Here is a 13,868-nt window from a genome sequence, read left to right on the forward strand (position 1 = left end):
GCATTTAGCGTTAGCATTTAGCACGCAACATATTCACAAAAACCAGCAAAGGGATCAAATAAAATAATTTACCTTTGAAGAACTTCAGATGTTTCAATGAGGAGACTCTCAGTTACATAGCAGATGTCCAGTTTTTCCTGAAAGATTCTTGTGTAGGACACATCGTTCCGTTTTGTTACTATGCATTTGGCTACCGAAACTAACTGAAAATTCAGTCACCTACACGTCAAACTTTTTCCGAATTAACTCCATAATATCGACTGAAACATGGAAAACGTTGTTTGAATCAATCCTCAAGGTGTTTTGTCATATCTCTTCATTGAAATGCCGTCCCTGGAAGCCTGCATTCTTCTCTGATTCGGATGGAAAAATACTGGTAGCTGACTTTTGCGCACCAATTTCCACGCAGACACCGTGCGGGACACTTGGCAATTGTAGTCTCTTATGGTCAATCTTCCAATGATATGCCTACAAATACGTCACAATGCTGCAGACACCTTGGGGAAACAAGAGAAAGTGTCCGTTCATTCCTGTCGCATTCACAGCCATATAAGGCGATCATGGAAAACGTAGCCTCAGAAATCCTGTTCATTTCCTGGTCGGTCAAACATCTTGGTTTTGCCTGAAGCATTTGTTCTATGGCACTCACAGTGAAAATCTTTGCAGTTCTGGAAACGTAAGAGTGTCTTCTTTCCAAAACTATCAATTCCAAGCATAGTCGAGCATCTTTTCGTGACAAAATATTGCGCTTAAAACGGGCACGTCCTTTTATCCAAAATGAAATACTGCCCCTAGTGGACTAACAGGTTAAAGACCCCACTGAATGATTCAGAACAATCATATTTGTCTCGGTAACGTGTATATTAGGACACAAGTAAGTAAAAAGTCATCACCAAAGTGGGTTTTCACCCACTCTGGTCAGAGGGGAACACACTCTATAACCCTCAAACTCAACTCTGGACCTCGAAGCCAGTTCCACTGCGTTTTTTTATTTATTGTTCCCCTCTAATCAGGGACTGATTTTTAAGACCAGGTAGGACAGAAAACCAGCAGGCTTCGGGCCTCGTGGCGTAAGAGTTAAATCCCGTTGCCCTGCAACATTATTTCAATTTTGATACCTCTAACGTTAACAAATTCAAATATGGTTGTGTCAAAATATCAGTCGGCCCATCGTGCAAGTGTTATTTGTCAGCCTGATAATTGTGTCATGTGTCTCACCCCTTACAGAGATTATGTGACTACGTATGTGATTTGCTGCTCGAGGAATCAAATGTTCAACCAGTATCCACTCCCGTCACTGTTTGTGGAGACATTCATGGCCAGGTATTATCTAATTTTCTTTTTGATACCTTTCCCAAATTCATTTGTTCTCTCACTATGCGCATTTTAAACATCTACATTTTGATGGTAGTATGATCCACTTGCCGTGAATGTGAAATTGTCTTTCTGATCCCTGTCTCTAGTTTTATGACCTATGTGAACTCTTCAGAACTGGCGGACAAGTTCCAGACACAAACTACATTTTTATGGTAAGAAGTTTTTTTTTTTTTTTACTGTTCTGTAGCAGGGATAATATTGAGTATGGTAAGAAATCAAATGTTATTTGTCACGTACACATGGTTAGCAGATGTTAATACGAGTGTAGCGAAATGCTTGTGCTTCTAGTTTGGGCAGTGCAGTAATATCTAACAGGAAATCTAGCGATCCCCAACAACTACCTAATAAACACATGGCCGAGCTGCATAGGCATGGTGCAATAGATGGTAAAAATACAATATATACATGTGATATGAGTAATGTAATGTATGTAATACAGTATACATGTGATGCGTACCTATTCATAGTCACTTTGTCCCCACCTACATGTACAGATTACCTCAACTAGCCTGTATCCCTGCACACTGACCCGATACTGGTGCCCCCTGTGTATATCGTGTATAAGTGTATAAGATATGTAAACATTATAAATAAAATACAGTATATACATGTGATATGAATAATGTAAGATATGTAAACATTATTAAAGTGGCATTGTATGAAGTGACTAGTGATCCATTTATTAAAGTGGCCAGTGATTGGGTCTCCATGTAGGCAGCAGCCTCTCTGAGTTAGTGATTGCTGTTTAGAAACTGGATGACTTGAGATTGCTCTGAACCCTGGTCAGTGACGGTCTCTGTTTCCTCAGGGAGACTTTGTGGACAGGGGATACTACAGCTTGGAGACGTTCACGTACCTGCTAGCCTTAAAAGCCAAGTGGCCGGACCGCATCACGCTTCTACGAGGAAATCACGAAAGCAGGCAGATCACACAGGTGTACGGTTTTTACGGTGAGCAACATGCCTAATTGCTGGGGGCACATGAACTCTAACAACACATAAGACCACATGTATACTTCTAGGGTCTCGTGCCCTAGTTATTGTGACTGCTGACTTACTGGTTCTAACTAAATGAACAAACAAATAAGTCATTTATAAGTTGAGTTTCTTGGCTTATTCCTTTAAGCCCCTAGTGGCACGAAGAGGGGTTTTCGGAGGAGGGGTTTTCTTGACCTCATTCCAGGTGGTTCCTGCCTTCTTTGTCTCCTCATTTGGCCCGCATGCTCAGTGTCGCCCTAGATCATGTGAACAGTGACGTCAGGGTACTGGCTACAATTTTGTTGTGCATCCCCCCCACACTTCTGCAGCATCATGACCTTGACTATTCCTGAGGCCTCAGCGCCCTTTGAGGGAGGAAAATCTCCACATAGTTTTGCGAACAGGTGTGCACGAAGTGGCTGTGGTTTGCTGTAGTTCACTATTGATGTTAACTGCTGCTGTATACTGTGTCTCCGAGTTCTGTGCTCTGCTCATTTGCCACCTGTTGCTCTTGGTGTATCATACAATGCGTCCATATGGCAGAGGGGGACTCATTCATAACTAGAGTGCAGAGGTCTGGCTGCTGTCCCGGGATAGATGGAGCCCCATCTGTGCAAAAGCCCAACATTCGATCCCATATGGAATCTGTTTTTTGTCTATATACAGTGCATTCGGAAACGATTCAGACCCCTTCCTTACACAACTTATTAAGTTACAGCCTTATTCTAAAATGGGGGGGTGTGATTTATGAACCACTGAAACACCTGTTTGGCCCCGCACCACTCGTTCCTGTGCTTGGTGAAGAGTGGTGTTAAATTGAAGGAATGAATCCGAGCCTCATGCGTATCACCTGTGGAAGGTTGGGCTTCCAGCGAGGTGTGGATTTCGTTGGCCTTGGCAAGTGTGATTTTTAGACCCTTCAACCGAAGTCGCGAGATTGCGACTCCTCTTAATATGTTGTACCTAATTTACCTCTTTCAGGGAACAGTAATTATAGTTAGAACATTACGTTTTGGATATCTCTGCAGAGGTTCTGTGTCAGCTACCTCCTTTCCTCTATAAGAATCCAGGTTGCATCTGAGAGCCACTCTTTCCGATTGTTTTCCTTACAGCCCGTGGACGTACAGACCAACTTTCTGACCAGGTGTTGTTAACATGGTCCACTGCTTGTCTAGTGTGTTTTTCCTCAGTGAAGTGTGAGATGGTTGTGGAATCTGTTCTGCAGCGTGACAGTTTGTCTCCTTTTACATCGGTTGTGTTCTGAGGCTCTGGGTATTGAACTTGTGATGTGGTTTTTTACTTGGCATCTTTTTAAGGCTCTCAGCTTGGTGTTGAGGGTTCCCACGACCAGATGGTGGTCGGAGGCAATGCCTCTCCTAACCCTGAAGTCAAGTAAGCTCCTTCTTCAGTTGCCCTCTGGTGATATTGTCGAGTCCCAGGTTGCTTTATGGATTCTCTTGTGGGAAAGATGCGCTCTCCTACAACTAGGTTGTTTATGGCACAGAAGTGAATAATAGCTCTCCACCACAAGGGGACCATTTTGTCTGACCAAGGCCATGAACCCCCATTATGGTGTCTTTACCTGTGTTGTCTGAACCCGTCTTGGGTGTTGCATCATAAACTGCTTGTAGATTCTCGTAATAGAGTTGTTCTGATTCATCCACTGCATTGTGTTTTATATAGGTGTGTACCATTGGACAATGGTTACTTTCCTGGCTTTGTAGTTAAAACCTTGCTGTGATGGTCCTTGTTGAAACTGCCTCCCATTATGTGTGGTCTTCATTCTCATGTCCTGAATAGGAAATCACTTCCTGTTTTTGATAGTGTGGTCCAACCTGCACCATTCCAGCAAGCTTCAGCTAGTTGTTGTATTCCTTTTATAACTTGGGGATTCTTGTGCTGCTTTTCCTGCTTAGTACGTTGTACAGACATTCCAGGTCCCAAGTTGGATTGAGGTCTTGGTTGTAAGAAGATTTTTTTCCCACAGGCTGGTTTCCCCGAATGCTTTCACCAGTCTACTTCATTAGTCCCCTCGGGAAGGTGCGGGCTCCATTTTTCTTTTTTAGTTTAATTTGCATTGTTAGGTTTCTGTAACAGCATTTTGTTTTAACCAACAGCATTTTGTTTTAACAACCTGAAGAAACCATTTATAGGTTACTACTGTGTAATTATACATTTTTTTCCATTATCTGTGAATGTTGTACCATAAAAAGAAGCACTACCAGAATTATGTGTGAAGTGTAATATATGTATATATTTTTGCAGATGAGTGCCAAACGAAATACGGAAATGCAAACGCCTGGCGATACTGCACTAAAGTGTTTGACATGCTAACAGTAGCTGCTGTAAGTCCAGCCATTGATTTCAATTATAAAAAAATTTAAAAAATGTGTGCTTTTGTTACGTTACATTTTCCCACACTTATGAGTCTATAACTAATAGGAGTTTCTGACCACAGTTGATAGACGAGCAAGTCCTCTGTGTGCATGGTGGTCTTTCACCTGACATCAAGACCCTGGACCAGATCCGCACAATCGAGCGCAACCAAGAGATTCCCCACAAGGGGGCCTTCTGTGACCTGGTGTGGTCGGACCCAGAGGATGTGGACACCTGGGCCATCAGTCCGCGAGGTGCAGGCTGGCTCTTTGGCGCCAAGGTCACTAATGAGGTAAATGCATCAAATTGTTCTCCTGCGGAGAGGGGTAACTACCGAAGGGGATTATGATAAATACAGGCCTAGACGGGCTTCCAGACTGACTGTTTTGGTTGCATTTATTGTCTCGCCTCCTGCCAATCACAAGGCGTCATTGCCTATGCAGAGAGTAAGTGACATGGTCATTCTAACTATCGACACCTTCAGTGGTTGAATTGTAAACTGAGGGGGTGACTGTCCTGGGGTTTATGCCCTAGCACAACACCGCCGATTCAAATTATCAAAGGTTAAAGATGGGTTGGTTATTTGAATCCGCTCTAGTGCTAGGGCAAAGCAACGTGCATCCAGGGTGGGCACCAGGACCGTGTTTGGGAAACCCTGATCTAGGGGGTTAAAGGGGGCAACTTTTGATCGCACATGTGGGGAAAAGTTCATCTGTAGCCTTGATGGAGTTCTAAGTGGAACGGACTCTTTGGGGGCGCACCTCACCTATGTTGAATACCGAGTTACATCCATGATCCTTCTTTACCAATTTCAGTTCGTTCACATCAACAATCTGAAGCTGATCTGCCGTGCACACCAGCTGGTCCACGAGGGCTACAAGTTCATGTTCGATGAGAAGCTGGTGACGGTGTGGTCCGCGCCCAACTACTGTTACCGCTGTGGAAACATTGCCTCCATCATGGTTTTCAAGGACGTGAACACACGGGAGCCCAAGCTGTTCCGCGCCGTGCCCGACTCTGAGCGGGTCATCCCTCCCCGAACAACAACACCTTACTTCCTCTAATGACCAGCCATTTTGTTCAGTTCCAAAATAACCCCCAGCCTCTTCCCCTTGCCCCTATCCCTTTTGGTGTTTGCAGTCTTAAGGGAGGGGATTGGTGTAACTAAGAAATATCACAATGGTCTGTCTGGTCCATGACCATAGCTCTTGTCCCTTCAACGTTTACAGATCTGAGGGAATGAGATGGGTGTTTTCAATATGATAGAAGCTCCCCTATACCTCATTAGAAAGCGAGGTGGAGCGGTCACTAGTTTGTTTACTTTACGCCTGTCTGATCCTTTCAGATCTACAAACACCAAAGTGATAGATGCTTCAATCAGTCAATTGATTCACATCAGCAGTTGTCGCAAAGTGCTTTAACAGATATCCAGCCTAAAACCCCAAAAAAGCAAGCAATGCAGATCGTGATGCACAGTGGCTAGGAAAAACTCCAGAAAGGCAGGAACCTAGGAAGAAACCTAGAGAGGAACCAGGCTCTGAGGGGTGGCCTGTCCTCTTCTGGCTGTACCAGGTGGATATTATAAGAGTACATGTCCATTTGGGCCAGATTGTTCTTCAAGATGTTTAAACAGTCATAGATGACCAGTGCAGGGTCAAAAAAATAGTCAGTGGTTATAGAAGGTGCAACAGGTCAGCACCTCGAGTACATGTCATTTGGCAGAACAGCAGATGCTTCTGGGCTGAATCTTCTAATGGGTTTAGGGCAGCTATCTATATATTTCGTTATACCTATCTGGTTCCTTGTTATCTGCAAAGAGGTTTAGGTTAACGGTTATGGGACTGGGATATTGTCCCCACTGTTAACTACCCCCACCCACCCCCAGCTTCTCCCAAGGGGACTTGCATCTCTCTGTTTGTCTCCATTTTTGTCTTGAAATATACATTCTCAGACCTTCCTCTTCCCTTGAAAGTATTTGATGTTGCCGAATGTGTTTTTATTTGCTTTTTTTTTTCAGATAACATTGTTGTATTGTATGAATTGAGTCAAAAGTCCCGTTGACCCCTCATTTCAATTGAAGCCCCATCTTCATACATTACTACGTGCCAATGCACCTGCTTTAATTTATACTCCCTCAAATTCCATTCGATGGTAGTAAATGGGACATGCATTTCCAATAAAATTGAATTGTATGAAAACTCAATGTTCTGCAGCTTTGTGCACATTTAAGTCATTCATCTGCTCTGCTTCTTTATAGGGTTATCATATGATGCCTCGGAGTGAATTCCTTTGATTGCACTGTGTCACAGAATTCCATGTTAACTATTGAATGGAGTTTCAGTGGTGTGTGTTTTGAGTGTTATTGTTCCAACTGGGTCGATATTGCAATTATGCTAAAAGCAGGTCACCTGATAATATGCTCTTTCTCAGATGTAACCTATAGAAAACTTATTTCCACCAAAGACAGCAATTTAAGTATCTCGTTGTTGTTGTTGTTTTTTAAACCAGATCAGTCGATGGGGACTGAGTGGGTTATGATGCTTTTGTACATTCAAATAATTGTATTGATTTATTGTTCCTATTTTTTTCTGCTCTGATTTGTTGTATTTTATTATTGTAGACTGCAACCCATATACCAATTGAAAATAAAAGGCCTTTACTAATTTAAGTACCTGTTTGTGTTTTGTTGAAAAAGATCTGAGAAATCTCTTCTAATGGTGGTTGATGCATTGGTGTTAGAAGTGGGGTGGCGCAACTCCCTGCAAGGGTGTAAACTCTAAACTTGCCTTGGCTTGAAGTCAGGGTTTCAGCCCTGCAGTGGTTGCACTGATTTTCATTTTGGTTGCATAATTTAGGGATTCACAGCAAACTTTCTAATTTGGCGCACTGAAACTTGAGCCCATAAGTAACTTTGTCAAAAAGAATGGCACTGATTGGCCTATAGGTGGTGCTGTTATAAGCAGTCTCACTTGAACCCTCATCCATCACCTGTTTGACCTAGAGACTTGACACTTTGTATCGGTTTCTTTCCTCATGCTGAACAAATTTGCCCCAAGGACCCATAAGGTCTGTCAGGATAGATTTTCCTCCATCTTGGACATTTTGGAAAACCTTTGGAAAAACTTCTCATGAACCATAAAATCCAAATGACACCATTCAGTACGTAGGTTTATGGTACATCTCTTAACCTAGTTTGTGAAAATAATATAATATAATAATAAATCTAGGTGATCGAGCCCAGTTATTGATAAATCTACGTGTCTATTTAAATCCTTTGTAAATCCCCTCCACAATGGCCTACCAAAGACATTACCATGATGAACCAGGTTGTTTGGCATTGATATCTTTACTTATTTTTTAAAACTATTAACAATTCACTTTTTTGACTATAACGCTAATTCTTAAAATAATTAGGACTAAAAGTCATATTCATTCCAAATGTGGTCTTTGGACTCATCACAATAGTCCCTAAAGAGTTCATCTTCGAACGCATCAATGTTATTAACACACATGACCAAAGGTAAGTGGACACCTGCTTGTCGAACATCTCATTCCAAAATCATGGGCATTAATACGGAGTTGCCCCCCCTTCTGGGAAGGCTGTCCACTAGATGTTGGAACATTGCTGTGGGTACTTGCTTCCATTCAGCCACGAGCATTAGTGAGGTGCCAAGAGTTTTTCACCTGCAGGGACTGGGAGACTCGTCAGGATCGAGGGAAAGATGAACGGAGCAAAGTACAGATGAAAACTTGTAAATTGCTGTGCAGTGACACTCCCCATTTAACCTGACAGAGCTTGCGTGGATCTGCAGAGAATAATGTGAGAAACTCTCCAAATACTGTTATGCCAAGCTTGCAGCATCATACTCATGAAGCCTCGAGGCTGTAATCGTTGCCAAAGGTGCTTCAACAAAGTACTGTAATGATTATGTGAATTATGTGAATGTATATTTCACAATTTCTAAAGACCTGTTTTTGATTTGTAATAATGGGGTATTGTGAGTAGATTGGGAAAAACACTGTCAAGGGTTCTGAATACTTTCTGAATGCACTGTATAAATGTAATATATTAAGTAATGACATTAAGAATGATTACCTGCTGCATTCAAAGATAACCAACCTACACTGCTAGACTAAACTTTACTTGCGTCATCCTTGTGGTATTGATAAACATGGTAATGCTTTAACTGATTGCATATGAAGGAGGATAGTTCCTACATGATAGAATGCTCTCTTTGTTATCCAACTGATCTTGTGTACATTCTGTCATCCTTTGAACCCCGTTCATTGCTGCTCACAGCAATATTTTACTTAACTTTAATACCTTACATGATTTAAAGCTTTCATCAAGTGTCAAAGGAATATACTTAGGTTTTGGGTTATTATAAGTTGAGGCAGTTTTACAAATAAAAGTATCTAATGAAATTATAAGTTAATTATTCAGTATCAAGATGTTGATATTTATTGAAACGACTGAAAGTCTTACAGACTGTGCCTTTAATCAGTTAGCAAAGAGGACTGACTGAAAAAGCGAACCTGATTGATCATACATCCCGTGCAGAACGTTTAGGGTTTTTCCTCCACTGGCGCACCTTCCTGTACCACAGCCACAGCAGACACCTTTTCATATACACATTGGCACGCACATACAACCACCCGCAGCTAGTTGAGGCTGACAACCGTGCAACACCGGTCCGTTAACCGTGAAACAGCTGTATACGACGGCGCGGCACTGCATTGGATGCTCTGATTTAGAAACGGGTTATACATTTAGCTACATACATTTTACACCTGGATACGGTTGACCAGAGGACGACTGATGGAGACAACAACAGTAGGAACGAGTCAGTTCGTTAACGTTAGCTAGGTAGTATATTAGCTAGCCAACGTTACCGATAGTTGCTACGTCTCCCATTGCCCAGCTGTTCTCGCAACTAACGTTACTTTAGCGGTAGTAACCAGATTAAATTACTTGCACATCATCATACTAGCTACAGTAGCTAGATATTGTTAGTCAGCTACCTGCTGTATCACAGAGTATCTCAACCTTTGCCTGGATCATGCTGCTTAAACGGATGCACTGTTAATAGCTACCCAGCTAAACGTAATTGATTGGCTGGAGGCTATTTTTGCATGAACGATTCCAAATCTAACGTTACCACGTTAACAACGAACGACGTTAGTTAGGCGAACTCACCAACATAACATCGTGCACGCTGAATGTAACACCGGCTCATCGTTACGTTATGTAATAGTGCAACGAGCCCTGCTTGTGTCACTGCAAAGACGCGCGTGTGTCCTGTTACAAATTACTGCACTGATTTTGTCGTTTTTCTCAATACTCCCTTCATTTCTGTCAAAACGATTTGTCTAATTTTAAGAAATATAGATCAACTGCTTTCAAGTGGACTCGGACTTGACACAAGCCGGACGGTTCTTTAAGGTGAGTGTCATATTCTGTAGCCGAGGTCGCCCTTGCTCTGGGGATTTGAGATGCTTTCTCACAGCATCTTGAGTTGAAAGTGCTTTAAAAAATGTCCACTGAAAATAAATGACAATGAAGCAAATTGTTTTTTTATTTTTATTCTCGACTTCCATCTCCAGTCTGGCGAGGGAGCTATTAATTTGAATGGAACCAAGTTGACTAGAAGGCATACACCCCCTTTGCACAGTTGTCACATTTTGGTGTCCTGATTGCAATGTCAGTGCTATCAACTTTCCCCTTGATCCTGACATGTCCTAATTCATTGCTGATGACAATCGAACCAAATACAGTTATTCACTTGGGATGGAAGAGGTGCAGGAGCTGTCTTTTTACCAAGTCGGTGCATGAGACTATGTTCACCGAAGTTCACTAATGCCATTATGCTATAGAGACCTTTAGATTATTCACTGTAAATAAGTCTTATTCCATTGAGGTCTAGTAGCCTATCAGACAACAATAATATACACTTAAAATGTACTATACAATACTGACTTCAAGAGTTTGTTAATGTAATTCAATATTACATTTTTATAAGCTCTCAAATGTATAAACATTAATAAACAAAACCCTTTGTACCAGGACTAAATAAAACACTGATAAAGATATGGAATACCTCCATGAAATGCCACTTAAGTATTGAGTGCTACAATTCCTAAAAAGCAAAGGTATCAGTGCTATCAAGAAGATATATACGGTATAGTATAAATAAATAGTTTTAACAGTAGTACATCTGGTCTTCATAAGGAATTTTCTAGCCACCGTGCTTCTACACCTGCATTGCTTGCTGTTTGGGGTTTTAGGCTGGGTTTCTGTACAGCACTTTGAGATATCAGCTGATGTACGAAGGGCTATATAAATACAATTTGATTGATTGATTGATTGAATGATTTTAAATGGTTCAGTTGGTTCAAGAACAGATCAGCACATTATAAAGCAGAGAGGTAATTCATAAAGGCAGCGTTCAAGCATCTTCACATAATAATAATGCCCAGCGGGGGTTAATATTCCACGGCTAAGGGCGACACAACGTGGAGTGCCTGGAAACAGCCTTTAGACATGGTATATTGGCCATATACCACAACCCCCTGAGGTCCCTTATTGCTATTATTAAGGCTTTGTGACCTTGTTCGTAGGCTTACAAACACAGGCATATCAGTACCGCTGTACACTAGCGCCTACAAAACAAGTTTCATAAACAGATTAGGTCTAGTTAACAGAAAGACCCTGCGTGCCAGGACTGACATAACATTAATGATGTTAAACAAGTCACTGTCCAGGTGCTGAAGCTGCAAGCACTTTAACTGCTTGTTTGGAGGAGCTGGCCATGGTGCTGAAATGCAGTGAAGAGAGGGAGGACTGGTGTGTAAAGTAGGTTGAACAGACAATTTAAAAAAATGTATTCTTATTAGCATATCATTTTCAAATCACTTAGATAAAAAAACAATCTTCCCACTTTCGCCTTATCATATCAAAACAAGCTCCACATTGCTTTGTGTGTTCTTTGGCAAGGCAGTCGGTTGTGTTGGCGTGTCTCCTTCCTTTACTCAGCCACGTCTTCACATATGGCAAAGGGTGGAACAGCAGCAGTGGTTGATCGTTGCGTTTGAGGAAAAGCAAATTGGAGAGGTAGCTCACTGTGAGCGCGTTTCACGATGTCATTCATGCTGCTGAATGCACGCTCGCATTCACTGGTGAATATGGCGATGGTTTCTACTGCTTTCATCAGAGGTGACAAGGAGACTGGCCTTTTTTTTGTAGCTTTGGAGTCCTTGAACTCATGGAATCCCCGAACACTCTCCGTACCATTTACTCTGAACACCTCGCACAGGTGTCTCATTGCATTGTCTCCTAATAGAATGTCCAGCTCTAGGCTTGGGCGGTGTCCAGATTGTCATACTGACCTTGTGCCATACTGGGATATTCGGTAATACTGGCACTGAACACAAACCCCACTGATGGGCTGTAACCCGAAGGTTAGCAATACTAATAAGTACATGTAAAATCCCATAGAGAATGCTAACTAAATGCTAACAAGCGCATTGCTAACATTTTGTACAGTTTCTGACCTACACTATAGAAGTATTCAAGTACGGTAACTAAAAAATGCTACTCACACAAAACAAATATTAGCCAGCATTGCTCTTGATCTAGGAGGGGATCTTCTGCTTTTACCAAGCGGTCTAAGGCACTGTATCTGAGTGCAAGGGGCATCACTACAGTCCCTGGTTCAAATCCCAGCTGTATCACAACTGGCCATGATTGGGAGTCCCATAGGGTGGCGCACAATTGGCCCAGCGTCGTCGGGTTTGGTCGATGTAGGCCATCATTGTAAATAAGAATTTGTTCATAACTGACTTGCCTAGTTAAATAAAGGGTCAATAAAAAATTATAAGTGAATGTTTGTTTTTGGAAGAAGCTAACCATGTAGTTAGCTAACTGGCTACTATATTAGCAAACTAAACACACAACTGAAGAGCATTTAGCTCATTTTAGACGGTTAACGTAATAGTTATAAGATATCACCGCATTCTTATCGGCAGACTCAATAGCCTTGGCTTCTCAAATGACTGCCTCGCCTGTTTCACCAACTACTTCTCAGATAGAGTTCAGTGTGTCAAATCAGAGGGCCTGTTGTCCGGACCTCTGGCAGTCTCTATGGGCGTGCCACAGGGTTCAATTCTCGGGCAGACTCTTTTCTCTGTATATATCAATGACGTCGCTCTTGCTGCTGGTGATTCTCTGATCCACCTTTACGCATACGACACCATTCTGTATACTTCTGGCCCTTCTTTGGACACTGTGCTAACAACCTCCAAACGAGCTTCAACGCCATACAACATTCCTTCCGTGGCCTCCAACTGCTTTTAAATACTAGTAAAACTAAGTTCATGCTCTTCAACCGATTGCTGCCCGCACCCTCCCGCCCGACTAGCATCACTACTCTGGACGGTTCTGACCTAGAATATGTGGACAACTACAAATACCTAGGTGTCTGGTTAGACTGTAAACTCTCCTTCCAGACTCACATTAAGCATCTCCAATCCAAAATCAAATCTGTAATCAACTTCCTATATCGCAACAAAGCCTCCTTCACTCATGCCGCCAAACATACCCTCGTAAAACTGACTATCCTACCGATCCTTGACTTCGGCAATGTCATTTATAAAATAGCCCCCAACACTCTACTCAGCAGATTGGATGCAGTCTATCACAGTGCCATCCGTTTTGTCGCCAAAGCCCCATATACTACCCACCACTGCGACCTGTGTGCTCTCGTTGGCTGTCCCTCACTACATATCTGTCAGATATGTCAGGTCATCTACAAGCCTTTGCTAGGTAAAGCCCCGCCTTATCTCATTTCACTGGTCACCATAGCAGCACCCACCCGTAGCACACGCTCCAGCAGATATATTTCACTGGTCATCCCCAAAGCCAACACTTCCTTTGACTGCCTTTCCTTCCAGTTCTCTGCTGCCAATGACTGGAACAAATTGCAAAAATCTCTGAAGCTGGAGTCTTACATCTCCCGCTCTAACTTTAAGCATCAGCTGTCTGAGCAGCTTACCGGTCACTGTACCAGTACACAGCCAATCTGTAAATAGCCAATCCAACTACCTCATCCCCGTATTATTACTTACACTCTTGCTCTTTTG

At 42.3% G+C, this 13,868-nt stretch overlaps 1 protein-coding gene across 1 annotated transcript in view; it reads left to right on the forward strand.

The window, feature by feature from the left end:
• LOC118385550 (serine/threonine-protein phosphatase 6 catalytic subunit) overlaps positions 1-7,398 on the forward strand; it is a 31,525-nt gene extending 24,127 nt beyond the window's left edge. The window contains exons 2-7 of the mRNA XM_035772773.2: positions 1,228-1,323; positions 1,464-1,529; positions 2,186-2,327; positions 4,620-4,699; positions 4,813-5,022; positions 5,546-7,398. Of these exons, the coding sequence (XP_035628666.1) occupies positions 1,228-1,323; positions 1,464-1,529; positions 2,186-2,327; positions 4,620-4,699; positions 4,813-5,022; positions 5,546-5,794 (843 nt within the window). The 3' untranslated portion in view covers positions 5,795-7,398. The remainder of the gene's footprint in view (positions 1-1,227; positions 1,324-1,463; positions 1,530-2,185; positions 2,328-4,619; positions 4,700-4,812; positions 5,023-5,545) is intronic.
• Positions 7,399-13,868: the final 6,470 nt, after the last annotated feature.

Source organism: Oncorhynchus keta, chromosome 6 (genome assembly GCF_023373465.1).
Source record: "Oncorhynchus keta strain PuntledgeMale-10-30-2019 chromosome 6, Oket_V2, whole genome shotgun sequence".
NCBI classification, from domain to species: Eukaryota; Metazoa; Chordata; class Actinopteri; order Salmoniformes; family Salmonidae; genus Oncorhynchus; species Oncorhynchus keta.